This window comes from Dictyostelium discoideum, assembly GCF_000004695.1.
Source record: "Dictyostelium discoideum AX4 chromosome 1 chromosome, whole genome shotgun sequence".
NCBI classification, from domain to species: domain Eukaryota; phylum Evosea; class Eumycetozoa; order Dictyosteliales; family Dictyosteliaceae; genus Dictyostelium; species Dictyostelium discoideum.
Genome location: NC_007087.3, coordinates 1,020,272 through 1,046,569, shown reverse-complemented (window position 1 = coordinate 1,046,569; position 26,298 = coordinate 1,020,272). Strand labels below are relative to the sequence as shown.

The window sequence follows — 26,298 nt, the reverse complement described above, 5'->3', positions numbered from 1 at the left end:
TACTACTACTTTTCAAAATAATCAAAATAATCAAAATAATAATAGAAATTATAATAATAATAATAATAAATCAAATTTTAATGGTAATGGTAATGGTAATAGTAATGGGCATTACAATAATGGTAATCAATCAAAATTAACATCATCAACGTCATCAAATTCTTTATCATCAAATTATAGTGTAGACAATAGTGAAAAGGACCAAATGGAGAGAGATAGATATAATAATGGTAATGGTAATGGTAATGTTAGTGGTAATGTAAGTGGTAGTAGTAGTACAAAGAATAGTCCAGATTCATTTTATTATAATAATCAACATCAACAACAACATCAACAACAAAAACAATCACCACATATTATAAAACCAACACTTCCACAACTATCACCTTCAAATTCTCAACAAAAATTAAATTTAGCTTCACCTTCCTCTTCAAATCAACCACAACAACAACAACCTCAAAAATCCTTTTCTTCAAATAATTTATTTAACACTCAAAGTATTATTAATAATAATAATAATAATAATAATAATAATAATAACAATAGTAGTAGTAATCTTTTACCAAAGATTAATACACCTTTATATTCAAATGGAAATAATAATAATGGTAATGGAAATCATTTTAATCAACTTTTAAATAGAATTGAAGATGAAGAATATGTAAAAAATATAGATGACGAAGAAGAATATGAAGATGATTATGTAAAAAATAACAACAACAACAACAATGGTCCATATCTTATTAATGGTAAAAGAAAGGATTTTATAAATGGTAATAGTAGTGGTAATGGAATTGAAAAACTTTTAATGAATGGAGTTGATGAAAATAATAGAAATAGTAGTAATAGTAATAGTAATAGTAATAATCATATGAATGATGATAATGAAGATGGTGAAAACGATGGTGAATATGATAATAATAATAATAATAACAATGTGAATGTGAACGAAATAATAACAGTAAGATGTATTGAAAGTAGTTTACAAAAATTTTTTAAAATTAAAAGATCAGCACCTTTAGGTATATTAATGAAATTGTATCAAGAGGAATCTGAACAACAGGACGGTGAGGAACCTGGCTCCTACGATGGTAGTTTGCGTTTTCTTTATAATAACTCTAGAATCTATGAAAATTCTAACCCAATCGATTTAAAAATGAAAGAAGGAGACACAATTATTGTGATGGTTTCAAATATTATTAATGATAGTAATAAACAAACAGATTAATCAATAGGATATATATATATAAAAAAAAAAAAAAATCATACAAATACAACACAAAATCAAAAACACACAGATAATTTATTAAAAAGTAATAGTAATTATAGTATTAATAAAAAAAAAAAAAAATAATCATATAAATACAAACTTTAAACATTAAACACAAATAAACACACCAAAACAAAACCAAAACCAAACCAAACTCTCAAAAATAAAAATAAATAAAAAAATAAATAATAAAAATAAAATAAATATTTAAAAAAAAAAAAAAAAAAAAAAAAAATAATAATAATTCCTTTTAAGGGATTGTACATTTTTTAAATATATTTTTTAAATTTATTACCCATTTAGATATTTTTTAATTTAAAAAAAGTTGAAGAAACAAAAATATTTTAATTTTTTTGATATTCAAATTATTATATTTAGTTAATTCCTATAATAAATAATAAATTAAAATTAATTCTTTTTTTAAAATATTAAAAATTATGTTAAAATATTTTATTAAAATTTGTCATAATTTTTTTGGTTGCATTTAATTTTATTAAATTGAGGAAAATCAATTTCAATTTTTTTTTTTTCAATGAAAAGTGTAAACTAAAAATAAAAAAAAAAAATAAAAAAAATAAATTTCTTTTTACACGAGAAAGATCTAAAATTCTTATTTTTAATTTTATTTTTATTTTTTTTATTTTTTATTTTTTATTTTTTATTTTTTTTTTTTTTTTTTTTTTTTTTTTTTTTTTTTAATTTTCACTTTTTTTTATTTTTTTATTTTTTTTTTACTTATTTTCACATTTGTTTCTTTTCCCAAACCCAAACAAACATTTGTAAAAAGAAAAAACAAAACAAAAAAAAAAAAAAAAAAAAAAAAATATAAAAAAAAGTGAAAATAAAAAAAAAAATAAAAAAAATATGGAACCATCCAGTGGTTATATTATTCAAGGAAAACCTTTAGAATCCCTTGGTGTTCCTGCATTGAGGTAAATTAATTAAATTTTATTTTTATTTTTATTTTTATTTTTATAAATATCATAACTACAACTTATATATTCATATTTTTATTTTCAAATATTATTAATATTATTATTATTATATTATTGTTATTTTCTTTTTTTTAATTTTTTTTTTTTTTTTAAATTACTTATATGCGTTTAATTGTTTTTTTCATATATTATTTTTTTTTTTTTAATATTAAATCACCATAAACTAACAAACATTTTATTTTTTTTATTTTTTAAATAATTTTCAATATATATATATTTATAAATATATATAAAGTGCAGAGATTAGAAATAGGGGTGGAAAAATTAAAACTAATTCAATTAAATCACAGATTATGGCACAGTTAATTGAAATATTAGATATAGAGAAAGAACAACAAAAAATTAGAGAGAATCAATCAAAAAGAAATACAAAATTAATAATACCAATGGTAACAAAAGTCACTACACCTACAAAAACTAAACCTATACAACACCATAGTGCATCAATTAAAGGTAAAAAATATAAAAGTAGAGAGGATTTTTATAATAGATATAAAAACAACAAATCCGATCAAATACCACCTGATACTCTAAAATCACCACCTGATACTCTAAAATCACCACCTGATACACTACAACCACAATCAAATATACATAACCAAACAGTCACAACAACAACACCACAACCATCATCTCCAACAAAAACCAATTCATCTTCAAAAATTACTACAAATACACCACCATCTACATCCACACATACACCAGTAGCAACGGCGGCAACAACAAGAACAACAACAAAAACAAAAACTACTAATACTACTACATCATCATCATTATCACCATCATCATCATCATCATCCTCCCCAAAAAGAAAAATCATAAATGAAAGCTACCAATTTCCTTCATCAGAGGATGAATTAGCATCATCATCATCATCATTACATATTAATGAAAAGCGACCACTTAAAAAATTAAATTTAAATAATATTATAAATGAAAATAATGATGAGGATAATAATAATAATAATAATAATAATAATAATAATAATAATAAGAGTAATAATAATAATAATGAAGGTAATAAAATTGCAATTGAATTAGAGAAAAAGATACTTCATCAATATAATCTTTATCCAATTTTAGAAAGATTACCAAAATCAAATAAACATATTGGTTACGTTTTAGGTAAAGAGTATGTTAGATTCATTGTATTAAAAGTAATTGAAAAAGATACAAATTCAAGTAAATTAGAACCGTCACCATTAATTAATGAACTTTGGAATGCTCATATCTTATCAACGACTAAATATGATGAGTTTACCAATTTAATTCAATATAAGGTACACAGTGACCCTGACCGTTTTTTAGATTCAAAACAACAAATTATAAATAGATTTCAAAAAACACTTTCACTTTATAAAAAGCATTTTAATACTTCTCCTGATCCAAATATATGGGCTTTTCCTTAACATAATAAATAAATAAATAAATAAATAAATAAATAAATAAATAAATAAATAAATAAATAAATAAATAATAATAATAATAAAAAAGATTGTAAATAATAATAGTTTTAAAAAATAGTAATAATATTAATAAAAAATAAATAATTTTAAACAAAAAGGTAACACTTATTTTGAATTCTATTTTATTTATTTATTTATTTATTTAAATATACAATTTAATTTTTTTTTTTTTTTTTTTTTTTTGATCTTAAAACTATTTAAAATATAAAGAACAATCTTTAAATTTCTATTGGTAAGGAATGATTGTTTAATTTGATTTAATTTTTAAAAAAAAAATTGGAAATTTAATTTTTTAATTATAATTTTAAAAAAAAAAAAAAAAAAAAAAAAAAAGAAATGGAGGATCGTATTTTAATCAAATTTTTTTATTTTTTTTTTCATTGTTGAATTATGTTGACTTTAATAAAAATAGTAAAATATATGTTGGTGTCATTGTGTTGTATGAAAATAATAAAAAAAAAAAAAATTTGGAAAAAAAAAAAATTAAATTTAACTGCAACTCATCTGTGTGTGCTATTGAATGATGGTGGTTAAATCTCAAGTGTGTGGGAAAACTGTGGTTATTACATCTTTTTTTTTTCAACCAACCACTTGCTTTTTTTTCATTCTATTTATAATTATTTTTGGTGTGAATAAAAAAAAAAAAAATAAATTTAAAATTAAAATTCAAAATAATAATAAAAAACAAAAAAAAAAAAAAAAAAAATTTATACATCTCAACAATAATTCATCAAAAAAATATAAAATATAAATTAGTATAAAAATATAAATTATATTATTTTTCTTTGTCCTTCAAAATTATATAATATTTTTTTTTTATAAAAAAAAAAAAAATGGTTTTCCATGATTCTCTAATTGAAAAATCAATGGACAATATTATTCCTGACATTGGAAGTGATAATAATATTAATAATAATAATAATAATAATAGTAATAATAATAATAATAATAATAATAATAATAATAATAATAATAACAATAATAATAATAATATTGATAATAATAATAGTAATGATAATAATGAAAATTTAATGGAAATAGACAATAATAGTAATAATTCAGAAATTAATACCTGTTCAAAAGAAATAAAGGATGATAAAAATAATAGTAATAATAATAATATTAATGATAATTTAAATAATGAAAGTATTAATAATTTAAATAATAATGAAAAAAATGGTGGTGATAATAATAATAATAATAATAATAATAATAATAATAATAATAATAATAATAATAATAATAATAATAATAATAATAATAATAATAATAATAATAATAATAATAATAATAATACTACTACTATTAATATTGACAATAATAATATTTGTAATTTAACAAATATTGTAGATAATAATTTAAATATTAAAAAAAATAAAAAAAAGAATAATAAAAATAATAATTTAAATGAAAATAATGAAAATGTTTTAAATTCTAATTTTCCAACTCCAATTCCTCAATCTACAACAATTTCAAATAATGAATCAATAATTGAACACCAGATTTCTGAAAATGATAATCTTGAATATCATTACTTTATTGGTGGAAAAAATATTCAAAGCTTCAAAATTAAAGAAATTCAGGATGAGATTAAAAAGAGACATTTTGTCCCAAAATCTCGTGTTAAAGGAATTTTATTAGATCAATTAGTTAGTATATTGTTACAAAATCCTGATGATTCATTTTCTTTCACAACATCTCCAAAAAAACAAAAAGATCCAGAAACATCTGAGGCCCGTGTGAACTTAAACCAATCCACTACATGTATTCCAAATGACTTTTCTACTAGTGGTGATCCTTCTGGTGTAAATATTTCAAACATTTCCAACTCATCCAATCTATTAAGACATAGTTGTTCAAGTATTCCAAATAATAAATCTGGGAAAATTAATACAACCAATTCAGCATTCATTAATGCAACTTCTCATTTCCCAAAAGTAAAAAAAGAAAAAAAAGAACCAGAAAAAAAAGATAAAAAGAGATCATTTTCGGATATAAATAAAAATGAAAAACAAAAAAAACAACAAAAATCAAAATCTGAATCACAACTTCAAATTCAACAACTACTCCTACCTCAACTACAACCTCAACCACAACATCAATTACAATCACAATCACAATCACAATTACAATCGCAAACACAAACACAAACACAAACACAAACACAAACACAAACGCAATCACAAACTCAATTTCAATTCCAACCGCCATCTTGTGTTTCTCCAACTGTTGTCCAAAATAATATCCCAATTCATCAACATCAACAAAACCAATTCCAACAACCTCAACCAATTTCATTAAACCAATCAATGAATTACATTCCTCATACACCAATTAATCAAAATCAATTTCACAATTATCAATATAATAATAATATTAATAGTAATAATAATAATAATAATAATAATAATAATAATAATAATAATAATAATAATAATAATAATAATAATAATAATAATAGTAATAAAAATAATTATAATAATAATAATAATAATTATAATAATAATAGTTTTAATAATAATAATAATAGAAGCTATTCAAGTCAATTAAGTAGTAGTGATGGAATGATCAATTTTAATAATCAAGATCATCAACAACCCCAATATATTTTAAATCAAAATAACCAACACTTTCAACCCCAACCCCAGCCCCAACAACAACAACAACCCCAACCCCAACCCCAACAACAACAACAACAACAACAACCCCAACCCCAACCCCAACAACAACCCCAACAACAACAACAACAACCCAAACAACAACAACCCCAACAACAACAACCCCAACAACAACAACAACAACATCAACTACAACATCAACTACAACATCAACATCAACATCAACATCAACATCAACATCAACATCAACATCAACATCAACAACACCAAAACCATAGTTTCAGAAATACTCAATACAACCAACATATTTTTCACCAGAACCAATATCCTCAATTTCAAAACATACAACTAAAAACAGATTATTCAGTTCAATACCCAAATGATTATTCAAATAATTCTCCTCAAGCTTTCTTATCTCAAAGCCAACCAAATATATATTCAGAGAGATCTTATAATCAATACAATGATTCTCTTTGTGTAAATAATAACTTTATCAATAATAGTAATAGTAAAAATAATTATAACAATAATAGTAATAATAGCAATTGTAACAATAATACCAATGTTAATAACAACAACAACATTAATAATGGTAATAATTTAAATAATAATAATAATTTTAATAACAATCAAAATTTAAATAATTATAATGTTAATAATTTATCACAACAATTAGTTGCATCCCATCACAATACACCACAACAATATTTCCATTCACCAAACCTTACCGTTTCTCCATTAACTCAATCGGCTAATAGACCAATAACTCCTACAAATTGCTCCCAAACATTCGAGCCTCCTCAAAATCAAATAATGGCACAACAATATCAAACTCCACCATTACCAAAAAATGATCAACAGTTAAAAATTGAAGAACTTGAAAATAAAATTAAAAAATATCAACAACAACTTGGATATTATGTTTCAACATACAATCAGAATGAATTTGGAGAACAAATGGATCTCACTATAAATTCAAAATGTGAAAGAGATTTAATTGATAATATTTCCAAAAATTATAACTTTTATAAAACCTCTCAAAGATTTTGTTATAAGGTTCAAAAAGATTTAATCAATTTTATGGTTATAAAATTTTTTGAAAATAAATCAATCATGGATTCTCCAGAACAACTTAAACAATGTGCACCTTTAATCCTAAAAGAATATTTAAATGAAATGATGGTTAATCCATCTTCTTATAAAGAATTATGTGATTTAATTTCAAATTATTATAATAATAATAATAATAATAATAATAATAATAATAATAATAATAATAATAGTAATAATAATAATAATAATAATAATAATAATAATAATAATAATAATAATAATATATTTAACAATGTTAGTATTAATGCAAAAAAAGATTATGAAAATGATATCCAAAACAATAACAGTGAAGTTAATTTCAATAATTTTGATTTTGATAGTGAAAAAAGCCTTACCAGTTTATTAATCAGTGATTATAATGATGAAACAAATAGTTCAACAATTCAAGATTCAAATATAATTGAAGAAAAGAAAATTAATGAAAACTCTGAAAACACAACCTATAATTTTATAAATAATGCCAGCCAATTAGTTGAAAATTGTAATTCAGTAATTATGGTATGTGAAGATGATAATGATATTCAAAATAGAGTTGTTGATTATTTTTGTGATCAATCATTATTATTAAAAAGGAATAAATATTCTGAAATTAATTAAATTGTTAAATTAAAAAAATTAAAATAAATAAATAAATAAATAAATAAATAAATAAATAAATAAATAAATAAATAAATAAATTAAGTAAATAAATAAATAAAAAAAATAAAAATAAAAAATTAAAAAATATAAATAAAATTAACAATTAGTGTTGTTTTAATATTGATTTCCAAACATTTAATTTTTTTAGGGTGTAATTTCAATGTGTTATTTCTTTGTTTGGTTGGTTAATAAAAAAAAAAAATAATAAAAAAATTGGCTCTATATATAGATTCATTTCCCCAAATAATCTTAAATTTTTCATTTTGTCCACTTTATCTTTTTAAAAAAAACAATAAAATAAATAAATCAAAATAAGAAATTTATAAAAAATTAAAAAAAAATACTTTGGACTTGTCCAAACCGTAAAATTAATTTTTTTTACTATTTTTTTTTTTTTTTTTTTTTTTTTACAATTTTTTTTTTTATATTTTTTATATTTTTTTTAATTTTCCCAAAATATAAAATGGATATAGATATTACAAAATTAGAGAATATACAACTTAATGGTATTCCTTTAAAAAACCTTAAATTAGTAGAATTACAAAGGGAACTTAGGTCAAGAGGATTCACACCAAGAGGAAATAAACTTACACACATTGTCAAACTAGGCACCTTTCTAGAAAATGAGAAAGATTCAACAACCACCAAAAAAACACCCACACTATCAACAACTCCAACAATAACAATAGCGACACCAACAATAGCGACACCAACACTAACAATAGCAATACCAACACCTACAATAACAACACCTACAATTACAATAGCAACACCTACAATATCAACTCCTACAATATCAACTCCAACAACAATACCAACACCTACAATAACAAAAACAGCAAGAATAAAGACACTTAAAAAGAGTGGTGATGATGATCTGAAGTCACTACAAGCAAAAGTTAAGAAAACAGTTACAAAGACAACAGCGGCAACAAGAAAGAAAGTGGTATCAAAGAAATCAAAGGTGCAAACAACAGTATTAACAGATAAAGAATCAATAACCAAATTATATGAAACCATAATTAAAGATTTTAATTTTTCATCAAATTTAAAAAGGTTTACAACTTCTTTTCCAACAATCGATCCTCATAATATTCATGAAGAAACAACAAAATATTTAATATTAAAATTAGTTAATAATGAATTTAGAGATTTAAAATCTCAACAATTATTATTATTACAACAACAACAACAAGAACAAAAACAAGAACAACAAGAACAACAAGAACCACAGGAAATAATTAAATTAATAGCACCACCAATGATTAGAAAATTTTTAGAAGATATGATTTTAGATACATTTGGTTATGATATATTTAATTTAATGATTCAAAATTTCTATAAACTTGAGAATACAAATCCTTCATTTAAAATTCATAATGAACAAGATAAACTATTTGATGATTTAATTTCAAAGAAAAAGAGATATGAAAAAACCATATCTAAATATAAAGAATATTATGGTGATATTAAAAACCAAGATATTTGGCCACCCGAATTCATTGAGAAAATGTATGGACTAACAATGGAGGTAACAACCTCACTAATGGAGATACCATCAATACAAATACCTGAAGAACCAATAACAATTAGATTTAAACTTTGTTGTAGTAAATCAACTGATTTCTTAGAATTTAATGTTAAAACTAATTCAAGATTAGGTTCAGTAATGAAAAATGTAATTAGTGAATTTGGTTTATCTTCAAAAATTACAACATCATCGTCATCATCTTCATATTCTTCTTCTTCTTCTTCTTTTTCCTCTTCTTCTGAAGGAAATAATTACTCATTCAAATTTGGTAATAAAACTGTATATAGTACATCAACACCATTTGGTTTATCATTAAATAATAATGATTTAATTATTATCTATTTAAAGAATATATATCAAGATGATAAATTATCAAATACAATAACTGTAACTCTAATAGATAGTGAAACTTTAAAGAAAATTCATTTCTCAATTGCAAGACATAGTCCTTTGAAAAAGTTAATCAATTGTTTTATTGAAAAGAAATCAACAGTACATCCAAATAATATAAATTTCACTTTTAAAGGTAAACCAATTTCTCCTCAAAATACTTGTTGTGATTTATCAATTAATGATGGTGATTTTATTGATGCAATAATTCAAAATGAAATAATTAATTTATAATAAAATTAAATTGTAAAAACAAAAAAAAAAAAAAGGCATAATTTTATTTTTATTTCTTTATTTTTATTTCTTTATTTTCTTTTTCTTTTTCATTTTCTTCTTCTTTCAAACTTTTATTTTAATTTTTTATTTAAATAATAATATATATGTATAAATATTTACAAATTCTTTTTTTTTTTTTTTTTTTTTTTTTTTTTTTTTAATCAAATATATAAGCACTACCACCATGATTTGAATTATCTAAACCTGCTAACTCAGTATCAACATCAACTCTAAGTTTACCAAAATAATCCATTGTAAAAAAGAAAATACCTGATAGGAAACCTGCCCATAAAATTGCCAGAACCATTCCAACTAATTGTACCCATAATAAACTAATTCCACCACCATAAAATATTCCACCAGGTAAAATGATATCTGGGTTCCTAACTCTACCATGTGTAGCGAAAAATGCAACACTTATTAGACTCCAACATCCTCCAAATAAATGAATTGCTGTTGAATCAACTGGATCATCTAATCTTAACCAATTTAATAATGCCCATGATGAAAACCAATAAACAATACCACCAATAACTATAAAAAAAAAAAAAAAAAAAAAGTTAAAATTATTGATTGATTGATTGATTATTATTATTATTATTATTATTATTATTATTATTATTATTATTATTTTACTTACAACCAATTATAATTGCAGCCCATGGTTCAATATAAGCACAAGATGAAGTTGAAGATACTAAACCAGCAATTAAACCATTTATACCTTTAACCAAGTCATAATGACCATTGAATATTTTACCAATACCTAAAACCGTTATTAAACCAGTTGCACCTGATAGTGTTACAACAACACTAACACGAGAAGCTGGTAAAACTCTACTTCTTGTCATACCTAATGAAGCACCAGCTGTATAACCATACCAAGAGTACCAAAGTATCATTGCGCCCAAACTCATCAACACCACCGAATGACCGGGTAAATTCTTTGGTTTACCACTCTCTTGATTGAACCTACCAATTCTCGGACCCAATAGAAAACTTCCACATGCACCAGTTATACCCGCCACAATATGAATGACGGCACCACCTGCAAAATCCACAATACCCAAATCGAACAACCACCCATTCTGACTCCAAATCCAATGTGCAACGAATGGATAAATCAGTATAGTTTGAACCAATGTAAACAATATATAACAATGTAGTTGTAATCTCTCGGCCATTGCGCCCGTTGCTATTGTTGTTGCAGTTGCTGCATAGGCCCATTGTATCATCCAATAGGCATAATGTGTATAATCCATTAAAAAGAAATTCCCAAATCCTACAAATGAATTTGGATTAACCTTTCCATACGCAAATGAATGTCCAACACAATAATATGAAATTGCACATATTGCTGTATTAATTAAATTCTTTAATAATATACTCTTTGTATTCTTTGCTCTAACCATACCTGCTTCTAACATGCCAAATCCTGCTTGCATAACTTTTTTTTTTTTTTTTTTAAAAAATTTATTTATTTATTTAAATAGTTAGTTTTTTTTTTATTTATTTTTATTTTTATAATACACATACAAAATACTAAATTTGCAGCATCTAAAACCCATGAAGTATCCATATAAAACTCTAATGAATACTCTGATGATGAATCTGAACTTTCTGATGATGAAGTTGAAAATTGTTCCATTTTTATATATTTATACTTTTTTTAAAAAATTTGAAAATAATATCTATTTGTTTTGTTTTGTTTTTTTTTTTTATTATTATTTATTTTATTATTAAAAACATAAATTATTTTAAAATTATTTAAAATGTAAAAACAAAACAATTGTTAAGCTATAGCTAAAAAAATTTAGTTTAAGTGGATTTTTTAAAAAAAAAAAAAAAAAATAAAATAAAATAAAAAATAAAAAATAAAAAATAAAAAAAAAAAAATCTTTCAAATTGCCAAAGATGGAAAATAAAAAAAAAAAAATAAAAAAAAATAAAAATAAAATACAAAAAAAAAAAAAATAAAAAATAAAAAAAATAAAAATTAAAATTAAAAATTAAAATAAAAAAAATTATTATTTTTAAAAGTGTGTTTAATTACCAAAAACTTTTAAATCGATCTGAGGAATGTGATTAAAGACAAAAAAAAATTAAAAAAAAATTAACTGAAATTGATAAAATTTAATTTAAAAAAAAAAAAAAAAAAAAATAATAAAAAAAAAAAAAGGTCTTGAAAATTGAAAAAAAAAAAAAAAAAAAAAAAAAAAAACTTCTTTTTTTTTTTTTTTTGTTCATTCACTAACTAAAAAAAAAAAAAAATGATTAGGAATAGAAAACCAATAACTAATAATAATAGTAATAATAGTAATAATAATAATAATAATGGAAAAATTAAAAGAAGAGAAAGAATTTTAAATAGACAAAAAGAACAAATTGAACAATTTTATACAGATTTTATAATATTTGTAGTAATGTTTATACATGTTGTAGTATGTCCATTTACAAAAGTTGAGGAAAGTTTTAATTTACAAGGAATGCATGATATAATTAATATTGGGAATAAGGGGAGTGATGAACGGGGTGTATCGTTTGAATATGATCATTTAGAATTCCCAGGAGTTATACCAAGGACTTTCATTGGATCATTGTTTATATCATCTCTATCTTATCTACCATTGAATATATTCTTTGGATCGTCAGCAACTGAGTTTATATCAAAGTTATTTGATAATCAGTTCAGTGGTACTACAAAAATGGTGCAATTATATTTCGTTAGATTAATGTTGGGTACGATATCATGTATTTCGATAATGATCTTCAAAAGATCAATTTCAAAGAGATTTGGAAACCAAGTTGCATTTTGGTTCACTCTTATAACAGTATCACAATTTCATCTAATGTTTTATATCTCAAGACCGTTACCAAACATATTCGCCTTAATACTTGTGATAATAGGTTACTCATTTTGGTTGAATGATGATGGCAATGGGAATGGCAATGGGTCAATTGATTGGATGATAATGGTTTTAACTATTGCAATATTTATATTTAGAAGTGAGATATTAATTTTAGCAGGTCCAATAGTATTAAGTTGTTTATTTTTACAAAAGAATTTAAAATTTCATAGATTCTTAATCATTGGAATATTTACAGCATTGATTTCAATAATTTTCACTGTTTTCATTGACAGTTATTTTTGGCGTAGAATTTTGTATCCAGAATTAGAGGTATTCCAATTCAACACTATTGAAAACAAGTCTTCAGAATGGGGTACTTTACCATTTCATTGGTATTTCTCAACTGCTTTACCAAAAACTTTGGCTTTTACTTTACTATTTTTCTTTATTGGCTTAATTTCAAAATATAACAATAACAACAACAACAACAACAACAACAACAACAACAACAACAACAACAACAACAACAACAACAACAACAACAACAACAACAACAACAACAACAACAATAATAATAATAATAATAATAATAATAATAATAATAATAATAATAATAATAATAATAATAATAATAATAATAATAATAATAATAATAATAATAATAATAATAATAATAATAATAATAATAATAAATCAACTCCAATTACATTTTTATTACCAATTTTATTATTCATTGGAATTTATTCAATTTTACCGCATAAAGAAATTAGATTTATTTTTTATAGTATTCCAATAATAAATTTAATATCAGCAATTGGTGCAACAAAGTTATGGAATTATGGAAAATCAAGAAAGAATCAATTATTTAAATTGTTAATTTCTTTATTTACAATTGGAATTTTAATTGGAAATTCAATGATATCTTTATTTTCTTTATACGCTTCAAGTTTAAATTACCCTGGTGGTCATTCAATGATTTCTTTACATAAACATTTAAATTTAACTGATGAAATGGGTTTATTATTATTATTACCACCACATACTAATGCTGATGTTGATGGTGATGATGAAAATCAAGGTATTATTGATTGTAAAGTTCATATTGATAATATGGCTGCAATAAGTGGTGTTTCAAGATTTGGTGAGTTAAATGATTTTTGTGTATATTCTAAAAAGGAGAGAGATGTAAATTTCAACGATTTCAATTATTTAATTGCTCCAAACACTTCAACAACTCAATTAGGTTTCAAAGAAGTTGATTCTATATCAGCTTTTGACCATATTAAATTAAAGAAAACTTTTCCATTTTTTGAAATTGTTGAATCACCAACATTATATATTATGGAAAAAATTAATAAATAATTAAATAATAAAAAAAATAATTAAAGAATAATTAAAAAAAAAATTGGTTTTTATATTTGATAACTTTTATTTAAAATTAATTTAATTGATCTGTTTCTATTCTATTTTTAAATTTTTGTCAAATGTGCGAACAAAAAATATAAAAAAACCGGTTTTTTTCCCCACCCACGAGCGCAAAAAAAAAAAAAAAAAAAACCGTTTTTTTTTTTTGGTTTTCCTTTAATTTTCAAAAAAATGTGAAAGTAAAAAAAAATAGTGATCGTATTTGAAATATTGACAAGTTAAAATTTTAAAATATATTATAATTGTTTTTTTTTTTTTTATTATTTATGTTTTATCTTTATTAAAAATTAAAATATAAAAAAATTAATCATTTGGTATTTACAAAATATATATTTATTTTTTTTACTTTAAAATATTTTTTAATATTTCCAAGAATGAGAAATAGAATAACTTTAAATTCTAAAAATTTTTTAAAAAAAAAAAAAAAGTTGAAATTAATATTTATCTAAATAAAAAAGTAATAATTTCCATTAACCATTATAGGCGTGGTAAGATCAAATAATTTTTTTCATTTTTTTTTTTTTTTTTGGCACCTACTATAACTAAAATAGCAGGTGGAAAAGATGTTTTTTTATTTTTTTCTTTTTTTTTTTTTTTTTTTTTGAATTTTTTTTTTTTTTTTTTTTTTTTTTTATTTTTCAAATATTTTTGGTGTATTTAAAAAAAAAAAATTTTTATTTTTTATTTTTTTAAAAAAAAAAAAAAAACAATAAAACCCAAACGATTAATTTATAAACTCAAATATCTTCCACCAAATAATTTAAAAATAATAATACATTCAATTTAATAATAATAATAATAATATTAATATAAAATATCATAAAATAATAACCAACTATTTTTTATTTTTTCCTCCCTCTATTTTAATAATTATTTATTTAAAGAAAATACTAGAAATAAAAAATAAAAATACATTTTTCACACAAAAAATATGGAGGATAACGAATTTAAAATTAATGGTGTTCCAATAACTTTATTAAAACCAAAACAAGTTGAAGCAGAAATTAGAAAACGAGGAGGAAAAATATCTACAAATTCAGTAAAGGATAGTTGTGTTTCACAACTCAGAGATATTCTAAAAGATGAACAAAAGCAAACTTCTTCAAGTAAAAAAAGAATGAGCAATGGAGAATTATCAAATGTAAACAAAAAAGTTGCAATTGGCGACCCTAAAGCATTACAATTGGAAAAAAAAATTCTTAACGGGTATTTATCGAGCGAAAAATACCAAAAAAAAAAAAAAAAAAAAAAAAATTTGTCACTCTTTTTATTAACTTTTTTTTTTTTTTTTCTTTATATATTTTAATTAAATAGATTTAATTTTTATCCAATAGTTGAAAGATTAAAGTTTGATGAACTTGGATTTAGAGTAAGTTTATATTTTATATTTAAATTTTACCAAAAATACATTTTATTTTAAATTTTAACTTTATATTTTTATTTTATATTTTAGCTTGTTAAAGAATATACTAGATTTATTGTAATAAAAATTTTAACACATGATACAGAGTCAGTCAAAACTTTACCACCACCATTAATAGGAAGAATTTGGATATCTCATATTTTGGATACAAATAGATATGAGGAATTATGTAACTTAATTGAACTTAAAATACATCACAATCCAGATGGATTTGAAGAAGTTCCACAACAAGTTAAAAGAGAAAGATATGAAAAAACTTTAGAATTATATGAACAATATTTCACGAAATCTTCAAAAGANCCTGAAATTTGGGAGAGTGATTATTTATTATATGATGAGGAGGATAATGATGACGATGATTATGATGATGATGATGATGATGAGGAGGAATTACAACAACAACAAGAGGAGGGAGAAGAAAAAGAAAAAGAAAAATTAAAAGAAAAAGAAACAGAAATAGAAAAAGATAAAGAAAAAGAAAAAGAAAAAGAAAAAGAGAAAGAAAAAGATAAAGATAAAGAGAAAGAAATTAGTATTAAAAATAATAACGATAAAAAACAAAAAGAAATTGGAAAGGAAACAGATAAAAAACTTAATAGTGATATCGAAAATAAAAATAATAGTAATGGTATTAAGCAAATTTCAAAAGAAGAGACAACCACAACCACAACAACAACAACACCATCATCACCAGCATTAACACCACAAAAAGTTTTAATCACTCCTAAATTTAAAAATGCACCAGCTACTCCTTCAAACACTTCAAATAATCAACCTAATTTAAATGGTGAATCAACATCAACCACAGCATCAGTTGCCTCTGATAATTCACCAAATAAACAACCTACTATTAATACACCATCGTCTTCATCTTCTTCAAAACATCAAAAACAACCACAAACACCAAATACACCATCATCTGCAACTACTTCTACCACTCAGCAACAACAACCACAACAATCACCACAACAACAACAACAAACTCCATCTTCTTCCAAACCAGTAAGAAATGGGGAACATAAAATATCAATTGGTTTTGTATCTTTAAAAAGTCAAAAGAAGGAAATTACTACCTTCCATGGTGTTGGATTAACTAAATCATTATTTAAGGTAATTAAAGCTTATTCAAAATTAAAAAATGTTGAGATTTCATCAGTCAGGTTCTTATATAATGGAAACCCAATCTTAAACGAGACTCCAACTGATCTCGGAATGAAAGATGGCGATACAATCACTGTTCAGGGACAACAAAATCCACAACCACCACCACCACCACCATCATCATCCTCTACTTTACCAACTCCAATTATTTAATATCAATAAAAAAATAATAATAAAAAAAAAATAAAAAAAAAAAATATGTGAGGAAAAATAAAAGCATTTATTATAATAAATTGAATTGAACTAAAATTAACAATATCAATAATAATAAAACCTGTACAAACAAATATTTAAAACTAATAATAATTTCAATAACAATCACTCCCCTGAATTAAACAATTATACAAGTTTGGCTTGTATATTTTAAAATTTAACTTTATCACATTGTTATTCAATTTATTTATAAATAAAAAAAAAATAAAAAAAAATAAAAAAAAAAAAAAATAAAAAAAATTCTAAATTACCAAAACAAAACTAAATAAAAAAATTTTATTTAATATTTAATACATTTTTAATTTATTTATTTGTTAAATCTAATTTTAAAAGATGATCAATTTGATGATCCTCACCAATAATAAAAGTATGAGAACCAAATTTAATAAAACCATTTCTTTTATAAAACTCAAGTGAGCTATAGTTTTTTTCCCAAACTCCAAGCCAAATATAAGATCTTTGTTTATTCTTTGAAATTTCAATTGCTTTATCAATCATAAATTGTCCATAACCTTTTTTTTGGTGTTCTTTCATTAAATAAATTCTTTCAAGTTCAACTGAATTTGAAGTATCCTCATGATTATCAGAACCTTGAGCATCTAAATCATTTAATTTAAAATATCCAATGGGACCCTCACTTTGATTTGAATTTACTCCATCATCATCATCAGTTCCACTATAAAGTAAATAAAAACTTGAATTTTGATTTTTTAATTCTTTTTCAATTTTTTCCTTACTAAATGCTGTCTCTAAATAATTTTTCATATTCTCTAATTCATTTGATGATGAAAATGTATCTGAAAAAGTTTTAATTGAAACTTTAATTAATTTATCAATATCATTTAATGTACATTTATTAATAAAACATTTCATTTTTCTTTTTTTTTTTCTTATATTTCGTTTTTTTATTTTGTGATTAAAAAAAAAAAAAAAAAAAATCCAAAAAAAAAAAAAAACAATAAACAAAAAGAAAAAATCCAAAAAAAAAAAAAAAACGTCCACAATCATTTAAATTAATTTTTTTTTTTTTTATTTATTTTTTTTATTTTTTTTTTATTTATTTTTTTTTCTCTAAACAAAATGTTGTTTTCTTAATTCTTCAATTGATTTAATATTTAAAGAATTAAATAGATTTTCTTGAAATTTTGTTGAAGATAAATAAAAATTTGGATTTTTATCAACCAATTCTAATAAAGAATCAAATTCTCTTATAATTAAAAGGTACAATGCTTCATCTTCGAAAGCTTTTGAAAGTTTACTTTTGTTTAATTTTAAATCTGAATTAAATTTATCATAGATTTTAGTCCTTAATAAATTTAATAATTCTTTAAAAGTACTATTGTAAATAATTTCAAATTGGAAATCATCAAGGTTTAAATAATATCCTAGATTATGAGGTATCAATTCTTCTTTTTTTGTTAATTGTAATAAATTTGTATTATTAAAAATAAATGAACTAAATGAAGTTGATTTGAAAATTTCTTTTTCAAATTCAGATTTTGAGAAAAAATACTTTGTTAATCTTGTTGATTTAATTGCTAACCAATAAAAAATTTGAAAAGCTTCATAATCAATTTCGATTGAAAATCTTTTAAATAATTGATTAATCTCTTTTACTTGGTCCAATGTAACACCATTTGTTATTATTAAAAAATTATATAAATATTGGAAAAGGCATTTAGTTTTGAATTGGAATTGATTTAATATTGTCAACATATTTTTTGAATTTATTAAATAATTAATAATATCAATGATTTGATTTTTATCCAATATTTCTAATCTCACTTTTTTAGAACGGGCATCCCTATCATATTGTAAGATTTCTATATCTTTTAAATTACCAATTAAATTTCCAAGGTTTGAATCCTCCAATATCATCTTTACCAATGGTGTATACAATTTTTGAATCCACAAGAATAATATGTTAATTGATTTTTGGATAAATAAATGAAATGGAATGTTTTTGATTTCACTGTAAATTTCATCATGTGGGAATGATATCTCCAATACACCATTTATTATATAATGGAAATAATCTTGTGAAAAACTTTTATAGGATGTTTCATTCAAATAATTAAATAATTGTGCCACTTGTTCAATTGGCTTTTCAAATTTAATATTTCCATTAATATTATAATTAAGATTGATAAGTGGAGGTTCGATTATTAAATTTAAAGAATCAATGTATTGAATTGTATTAATATCACAATTTAAAATTGATTTGTTAAAAATAAAACTAAATCTATTGGCTAACTGTTTATTATATAAACCATGGTTTAATTTCTCAATTTGATAATTTAAACATTTACTTCTTTCTTCTAAACCCAAATTGAAAAATAATTTATTATCATCACATGTTAAGAATTCAATTGCATCTTTATTAGATAAAGAAAAACAAACACTATTGTATTTATTATATTGATTTGGTTCCACATTTGGTTTTACAATGTTATTAATATACCATTTATATTTTAAGAAATCTAAATCACTGTAATCACAATCTTTATTATTTAAAAGTAAAATTGATGATGATGGTAGAGCCTTAATATTAATAATATCTTCCAATACTTGAATCTTATCACAATTTTCACAACATTTATCAAAAATTATTACTTTAAATACTTTTGACCAATATGGATAATCTAAAATTATATCTTGGGAAAAAAATAGTTGTAGAAATGGTATTATCTTATTTTTATGAAGTTTATCATTAAATTTAATATTTAAATCCATTTTCTCCAAACTGATGTTATTATTTGATTTATAATAAATCGGAGCGTATTTGAGATAACATTTCAAAACATTACAACTAAAGTTTGAAAATATATAATTTTGAACAATTAAAAAGTGAGACTCATTATTTATAGTATCACCTGGTACTTGATCATACTTTAATAAATAATTAAAATAAAATAAATAATCTATTCTTTTTGGTTCAATTTCATTAAGTAATGATTCAAATATAAATCTACCATCGTCACCATCATCATTGAAACTCTCTTTATTTTTTTCAATAATTGAATTATACTTTTCAATGTTTTTACCATGAGAATATTGAAAACTTTCATTTGTAAATAATTTTAAACCAACTTTTAAATATAATAATAATTCAGATTTATTATAATCACCACTACCATTAATATAAAGTAATTTCTTTTCAGGTGAATCATTAAAAACACAATTATTATCAATTAATAAATGTTTCATTTCATTTGAACAAACAAAAAATAATTCTTTGAAACCAATGAAATTTTTGGGTTGCTCCGAACTGCCATTTGAAACAATTACCTCTACATAATAGTCTGGATAATTATTTAATAAAAATGAAGCCATCCTATTCTTATTATATCTAATTGACCATTCCAATGAAAACTCTATGACAGTTTTTAATACAGTATTTGATAAACTCTTTAAAAGTATAGGTATAATTTCAGTTTTGCGTTTTGAAATTGCTTCGGTTATTGCATATAAACTACATTCATAAGAAAAGTCTTGGACAAATACAGTTATTGAATCTAAATTTGACGTTTGAACTCCATATATTATAAAATCTGTAATATGAAATTGATTTTTAATAATATTTGAATAATTAATATAAAATAATTTCAATAATTCTCTATCTTTACAATTTTTTAATAAATCAACTATTGAATTAAAATCTAAATTTATTTTTTCAATGTTTGGTTGTAGGAGTTGTTGTTTTAATTTATCTTTTAATAATTTAAATTGTCTCTTTTCTAAAAACCATTTTAAATCTGTTAAATATTTAAACTTTTTTCTATTTCCTGAATAATATTTAGTTAAACAATTATACTCAATGATTTCATTCTCCATTTGTTTAAAAATTTCATTGAAAATATATTTATTATGAAAAACCTTCCAAAACAATTGTTCATTATTATTATTCTTTTTTTAAAAAAAAGAAATTAATTAGTATTTATAATAATAAATAATAATTATAAAAAAAAAATTTTAAATTAATTATTTAAATAATTACATTTTGTAAATCCATTGTATAAAAAATAATAATAATTAAAAAAAAAAAAAATGTGTGAAAAAAAAAAAAAAGTATGAAAAAAAAAAAATAAAAAAAAAAGTGAAAGAAGACACTCCTATTTTAATACCAAAAAAATAAAATAATAAAAAGATATTTTTTAGAATTTTTTTTTTTTTTTTTCAAAATTTTGTTTTGTTTGAAGGATATTTTACGAAATGTAATTTTTTTTTTTTTCAAAAAAGTCATAATTTTTTAATTAATTTTTTATTACAATTATAAATGAATGATGATTAATCATTTAGTTAAAAGTTTTGAAAACTTTAAGGAATTATCATCACAATGGAATACCTTTAGAGATAAAGGTACTAAAATAATGAGTACATTAGTTAATAAACATTTAAAAGTTTCATATATAGACCTTTATGATTTTAGTGATTCAATAAAAGAGAATACTTCTCTTCAATTTAAATATAAACAATCTCAATTTAATGATTTAATTTCTTGTTATGAAAAATTAAATTCAACAATTTTAGAATTGGTAAAAATAAATATATATTAATTTATTATTATTATTATTATTTTTTTTTTTTTTTTTTTTTTTTTAAATATACACATACTAACCAACAACAACTATCATAAAAAAAAAAAAATAAAAAAAAATAAAAAAGAAAGCAATAGTTGAAAAAATTAATGAAAATTTAAGTAGCCTAAGTGTTAGTAAAAAACCAAAATCCTATCAAGAAACAATTGAATTAAAACTATGTTTGTATTGATTAAAAAAAATAAAAAAAAAAAAATTAAATTTCTAACTATATTATTAATTCTTTTTTTTTAAAACTAAAAATAGATGAATATTATGAAGATATTATTAAAATGTATAATAAATCATTAGAGAATAAACAACAAATTATAAATAATATTATGAATACTGAAGATAGAGATCAATTATTAATTCTAATTACATGTTGGTCAAATGATATCCATATAAATAATAAAACAATTGATTTAGTTGAGGAAATATTCAAAACTGAAAATAATAATAGTCCACTATATAAATAAAAAATAAAAATAAAAATAAAACTTACAAATTGTATATATATTTATATGTTATAGTATTTAATTTTATTTTTTATTTTTTTTTATTTTTTTTTATTTTTTTTTTTTTTTATATGGATATATATATTATGAAAGAGTAATTTACACATAAAATAATAATTATAATTATTTATTCTAAAGTTTGAATGACAGTAGCTAACTCTTCTTTGTTATAAATTTTAAACTTTTGATCTGCTTTGGTGATTACAGCAAGTTCGACATTAGTGGTGGTGATAGCTTCTTCCATAACTTGTTTTAAGGTTGTGAGTGCTAATTTTTGACATTCAGCGATGGTGAGAGTTTTGGAGTATTTTTCTTGTAATGTAGTTTGTGCACCTTCTGAACCTGCACCAATTGCTTTTGCATGAAATTGTGTAAATGTACCAGATGGATCTGAATAATATAATGATGGTCCTTTCTCATCAATACCAGCAATTAATAATGCAACACCAAATGGTCTACTCATTCTTTCTTCTCCAGAGTTTCTATTTTCACCAAATCTTAAAGCTAAATCACAAATTGATTGTACACATGATTCAACACCCATTGGTTCATTATAATTAAATCTATGATTCTATATAAAATAAATATTAAAAAAAAAAAAAAAAAAAAATTTTAGTTAATATTATATATGTTTTTTTTTTTTTATTTGATATATATATATATATATGTATTGATAATTACCTGAGTTTCAATTCTAGCATGGTCAATGATTGTTCTGGCATCAGCAACTAAACCAGAGAGTGCACAAATTAAATGATAATCAATTTCAACAACTTTTTGAATTGATGATGGTTCTAAAAGTGGTGATGTAAGACGCTTTTCAACTGCTAAAACTACACCTTCTTCACATTGTACACCAATACTTTATTATTTATTTATTATTATTATTTATTAATACCTAATTATATTTAAAGGAGAGAAGAGAGAGAAAAAAAAAAAAAAAAAAAAAAATTAAAAAAAAAACCTACGCTGTAGAACTATTTAAATATAAATATATTTATATATTTGTTTATATATTTATAAATGAAAAAATAAAAGGAATTTGGGTTAGTATGACAAAGAAAAAAATAAATAAAAAAAAAAATAAATAAATAATTGCAATGAACATACCCAAGTTTAATAGCTTCGAGAGCATATTCTACTTGAAATAATCTACCTTCTGGTGAAAAAGTATTTACACCTCTATCGTATTCTGATCTTGTTAAAAACATTTCTGTATTTATATATATATATATGTGTGTTATGTGATGATGGAAAAAAAAAAAAAATAAAAAATTTTAAAAAAATGAAAATTTAATTTAAAAAAAAAAAAAAAAAATTGATTTAGTGCACTTCACAATTTTTAAAAAAAAAATTAATAAAAAAATGTGAAAATATTTTTTTAATTTTTTTTTTTTACTTTTTTTCAATTTTTTTTTTTTGATCAAATATTTGTTTGAGGAATAAATTATTAGGAAATAAAATAAAATAAAATAAAATAAAATAAAATAAAATAAAATAAAATAAAATAAAAAGAGATAATAAAAATAGCCAATAAAAATAAATAAACATATTATTTAATTAAATTAAATAAAATAAAATAATTTTTTTCAAACTATTTTTTTTTGTATAAAAAAAAAAACTATATATTTTATTTATTTTAATGTAATATATTAAGTCAATTCAATCTCATCAATAATATTACTTAAATGATTATTACGAAAACTATTATAACTACTGTGATTACTTTGACAACTATATAAACTATCACCATGAATATTACTTCCACTACTATTACTACCACTGTTATAGTGGTCATTGCTATTAAAATTATTGGTGTAACTATTACTACCACTGCCACTACCACCTCCATAATTATAATTATTATTATTATTATTATTATTACTATTATTATTATTGTTACCTCCATTACTACTATTATTACTATTACTATTATAATTATTATTATTATTATTATTATTATTATTATTATTACTATGATTTGGAGTTGGCTTTGTAAATGATTGTAAAATTGATATTAATGAAGTTGAAATATTTATACATGATGAAAAATTAACAATCATTGAGGATAATCTTTCAGTTCCAAGGTCAAGTATTGATTTAATTGATACATCAGTTAAATTTGAACAATGACTTGCGAATAAAACTTCCAATAAATTTAAATTATCAACACAATAGACTATACAATCATCATCTACCATTGTTTTACTTATGAATAGTAGTCTGATTAATTTACAATGTTGAGCGACCAATTTCAATGATGATGAAGTCACCTTTGGTAGTCTACTAATATTTAATTGGAATAGGTTACCACATTTCATAGCGATTGATTCCAATACGGTATCATCAGCATTCACACAACCCGATAAATCAATTGACCCCAATTGCGTACAATTTAAAAATATCTTTGACAATGTATCACTTGTTAAATTCACCAAATTGCAAACACTAAATATATTCAATGTTTTACTACAACTTAAACCCAACATTAATATACACTCATCCGACAAATGTGATAAATGATTTAATCCAATGATTTTTAATTTACTATAGTTATTATTATTATTATTATTTGGATTATTATTTGAATTTGAATTTGAATTTGAATTATTATTCTTTGCTTGATATTGTACTAATGCTTTTGAAAGTGTAATTATTGATTTATCAGTAATATTTATACATCTTGCAATGCCTAATGCTTCTAAATTTGGACAGTGGATTGAAAGTTGGGTGATGGTTTGGTCACCGATTAATGGCATTTCACCCAACGATAGTGTTGTTAACTTTTTACAATATTGAAAGATTTGTGAGAATCTTTCATCTGTAATTGAGAGGGATTTGCAACGACGTGTAGTTAACTTTTTAAGAGTTTGTGAAAATGATCTAACCAATAACATTATTGAATCCATTTTTAAATCTGTACAACCTGATAAATCTAAAACTTCAACCCTTTGAAATCTATTACAAATTGATTTAAAAAAGTGGTCCATCCTTTTCTCAATTCTATCTTCAATCTCTTTCTCTAATTTATTTCTACTGCCATTACTTTTTAATTGTTTTTTATTAAATATTATTTCTTCAACTGTTAATTCTTTATCATTATCATTACTACTATTATTATAATTTTTACTATTATTATTATTTTCATTATCATTATTATAATAAAATTGTAAATTTAAATTATCTTTTATAAATTCTTTTTCATTATTTGATTCTATTATATTATTATTATTTTCTATCGGTACTATTTCTCTGTTATTTTCTATATAATTACTATTATTGCTACTACTACTACTACTACTACTACTGTTACTGTTACTGTTACTGTTACTACTGCTACTACTATTATAATTCTTTTTAAAGATTGGATTATTCTTATTAGAGAGTGGAGGTATTAAGAAGCCATTGTTTGATACTAAATTATTACATATTGTTTCGAGTACTCTTATTTTTTTGCCACCTTTATTATTTTTTGAGAGAGATTTCACTTTTGAGGCCAAGTGAGTGAAATGACTATGTGATTTAGAAAGATCTATAGTATGCCAAACTAAATTTACTGTATGATTCCATTGTTTATTAACTAATGATGTAGAACATAATGATTTCTGTTCTAAAAATTTAAATATCTTTTCTAATAACTCTAATGGCAATTTTAAAATGTCCATATATTGTTGATTTATCATTTTTATATTTATTTATTTATTTGAATTGTTTAAATTATTATTTATTATTTTGGTAAAATTAAAATATATATATATAAATATAAATAAAATATATATTTATTATTATTATTATTATTATTATTACTACTATTAATTTAATATATTAAATTTT

General features: G+C 21.6%; 12 protein-coding genes across 12 annotated transcripts in view; 7 read left to right on the top strand and 5 right to left on the bottom strand.

Moving 5' to 3' along the window:
- The window catches only part of DDB_G0267892 (hypothetical protein), a gene marked incomplete at both ends in the record, with an annotated part of 2,577 nt that extends 1,349 nt beyond the window's left edge, over nt 1–1,228 (top strand). Inside the window, one exon of the mRNA XM_642297.1 lies at nt 1–1,228. This exon is cut by the window's left edge and continues 1,349 nt beyond it. Within this exon, the coding sequence (XP_647389.1) occupies nt 1–1,228 (1,228 nt within the window).
- A 906-nt stretch (nt 1,229–2,134) lies between these two features.
- DDB_G0267890 (hypothetical protein) lies at nt 2,135–3,674 on the top strand (the record flags this gene model as incomplete). The annotated part of the gene is made up of 2 exons (XM_642296.1): nt 2,135–2,202; nt 2,501–3,674. The coding sequence occupies 2 exons, from the start codon at nt 2,135–2,137 to the stop codon at nt 3,672–3,674; spliced, it is 1,242 nt and encodes a 413-aa protein (XP_647388.1).
- An 890-nt stretch (nt 3,675–4,564) lies between these two features.
- DDB_G0267888 (hypothetical protein) lies at nt 4,565–8,059 on the top strand (the record flags this gene model as incomplete). Its single annotated transcript, XM_642295.1, has 1 exon — nt 4,565–8,059. The coding sequence occupies one exon, from the start codon at nt 4,565–4,567 to the stop codon at nt 8,057–8,059; it is 3,495 nt and encodes a 1,164-aa protein (XP_647387.1).
- A 505-nt stretch (nt 8,060–8,564) lies between these two features.
- Nucleotides 8,565–10,256, top strand: DDB_G0267886 (hypothetical protein; the record flags this gene model as incomplete). Its single annotated transcript, XM_642294.1, has 1 exon — nt 8,565–10,256. The coding sequence occupies one exon, from the start codon at nt 8,565–8,567 to the stop codon at nt 10,254–10,256; it is 1,692 nt and encodes a 563-aa protein (XP_647386.1).
- A 199-nt stretch (nt 10,257–10,455) lies between these two features.
- Nucleotides 10,456–11,946, bottom strand: amtC (ammonium transporter; the record flags this gene model as incomplete). Its single annotated transcript, XM_642293.1, has 3 exons — nt 10,456–10,832; nt 10,939–11,745; nt 11,835–11,946. The coding sequence occupies 3 exons, from the start codon at nt 11,944–11,946 to the stop codon at nt 10,456–10,458; spliced, it is 1,296 nt and encodes a 431-aa protein (XP_647385.1).
- A 622-nt stretch (nt 11,947–12,568) lies between these two features.
- On the top strand, nt 12,569–14,509 carry alg12 (dolichyl-phosphate-mannose alpha-1,6-mannosyltransferase; the record flags this gene model as incomplete). Its single annotated transcript, XM_642292.1, has 1 exon — nt 12,569–14,509. The coding sequence occupies one exon, from the start codon at nt 12,569–12,571 to the stop codon at nt 14,507–14,509; it is 1,941 nt and encodes a 646-aa protein (XP_647384.1).
- Nucleotides 14,510–15,503: 994 nt separating this feature from the next.
- On the top strand, nt 15,504–17,309 carry DDB_G0267882 (hypothetical protein; the record flags this gene model as incomplete). The annotated part of the gene is made up of 3 exons (XM_642291.1): nt 15,504–15,778; nt 15,887–15,941; nt 16,026–17,309. The coding sequence occupies 3 exons, from the start codon at nt 15,504–15,506 to the stop codon at nt 17,307–17,309; spliced, it is 1,614 nt and encodes a 537-aa protein (XP_647383.1).
- A 363-nt stretch (nt 17,310–17,672) lies between these two features.
- Nucleotides 17,673–18,242, bottom strand: DDB_G0267880 (hypothetical protein; the record flags this gene model as incomplete). Its single annotated transcript, XM_642290.1, has 1 exon — nt 17,673–18,242. One exon carries the CDS (start codon nt 18,240–18,242, stop codon nt 17,673–17,675), a length of 570 nt encoding a protein of 189 aa, XP_647382.1.
- A 198-nt stretch (nt 18,243–18,440) lies between these two features.
- On the bottom strand, nt 18,441–21,381 carry DDB_G0267878 (hypothetical protein; the record flags this gene model as incomplete). The annotated part of the gene is made up of 2 exons (XM_642289.1): nt 18,441–21,275; nt 21,367–21,381. The coding sequence occupies 2 exons, from the start codon at nt 21,379–21,381 to the stop codon at nt 18,441–18,443; spliced, it is 2,850 nt and encodes a 949-aa protein (XP_647381.1).
- A 268-nt stretch (nt 21,382–21,649) lies between these two features.
- On the top strand, nt 21,650–22,425 carry DDB_G0267876 (hypothetical protein; the record flags this gene model as incomplete). The annotated part of the gene is made up of 3 exons (XM_642288.1): nt 21,650–21,904; nt 22,035–22,128; nt 22,214–22,425. 3 exons carry the CDS (start codon nt 21,650–21,652, stop codon nt 22,423–22,425), a joined length of 561 nt encoding a protein of 186 aa, XP_647380.1.
- A 166-nt stretch (nt 22,426–22,591) lies between these two features.
- Nucleotides 22,592–23,675, bottom strand: psmA5 (proteasome subunit alpha type 5; the record flags this gene model as incomplete). Its single annotated transcript, XM_642287.1, has 3 exons — nt 22,592–23,035; nt 23,146–23,326; nt 23,575–23,675. 3 exons carry the CDS (start codon nt 23,673–23,675, stop codon nt 22,592–22,594), a joined length of 726 nt encoding a protein of 241 aa, XP_647379.1.
- A 441-nt stretch (nt 23,676–24,116) lies between these two features.
- On the bottom strand, nt 24,117–26,147 carry DDB_G0268536 (hypothetical protein; the record flags this gene model as incomplete). The annotated part of the gene is made up of 1 exon (XM_642286.1): nt 24,117–26,147. One exon carries the CDS (start codon nt 26,145–26,147, stop codon nt 24,117–24,119), a length of 2,031 nt encoding a protein of 676 aa, XP_647378.1.
- Between the last annotated feature and the right edge of the window lie 151 nt (nt 26,148–26,298).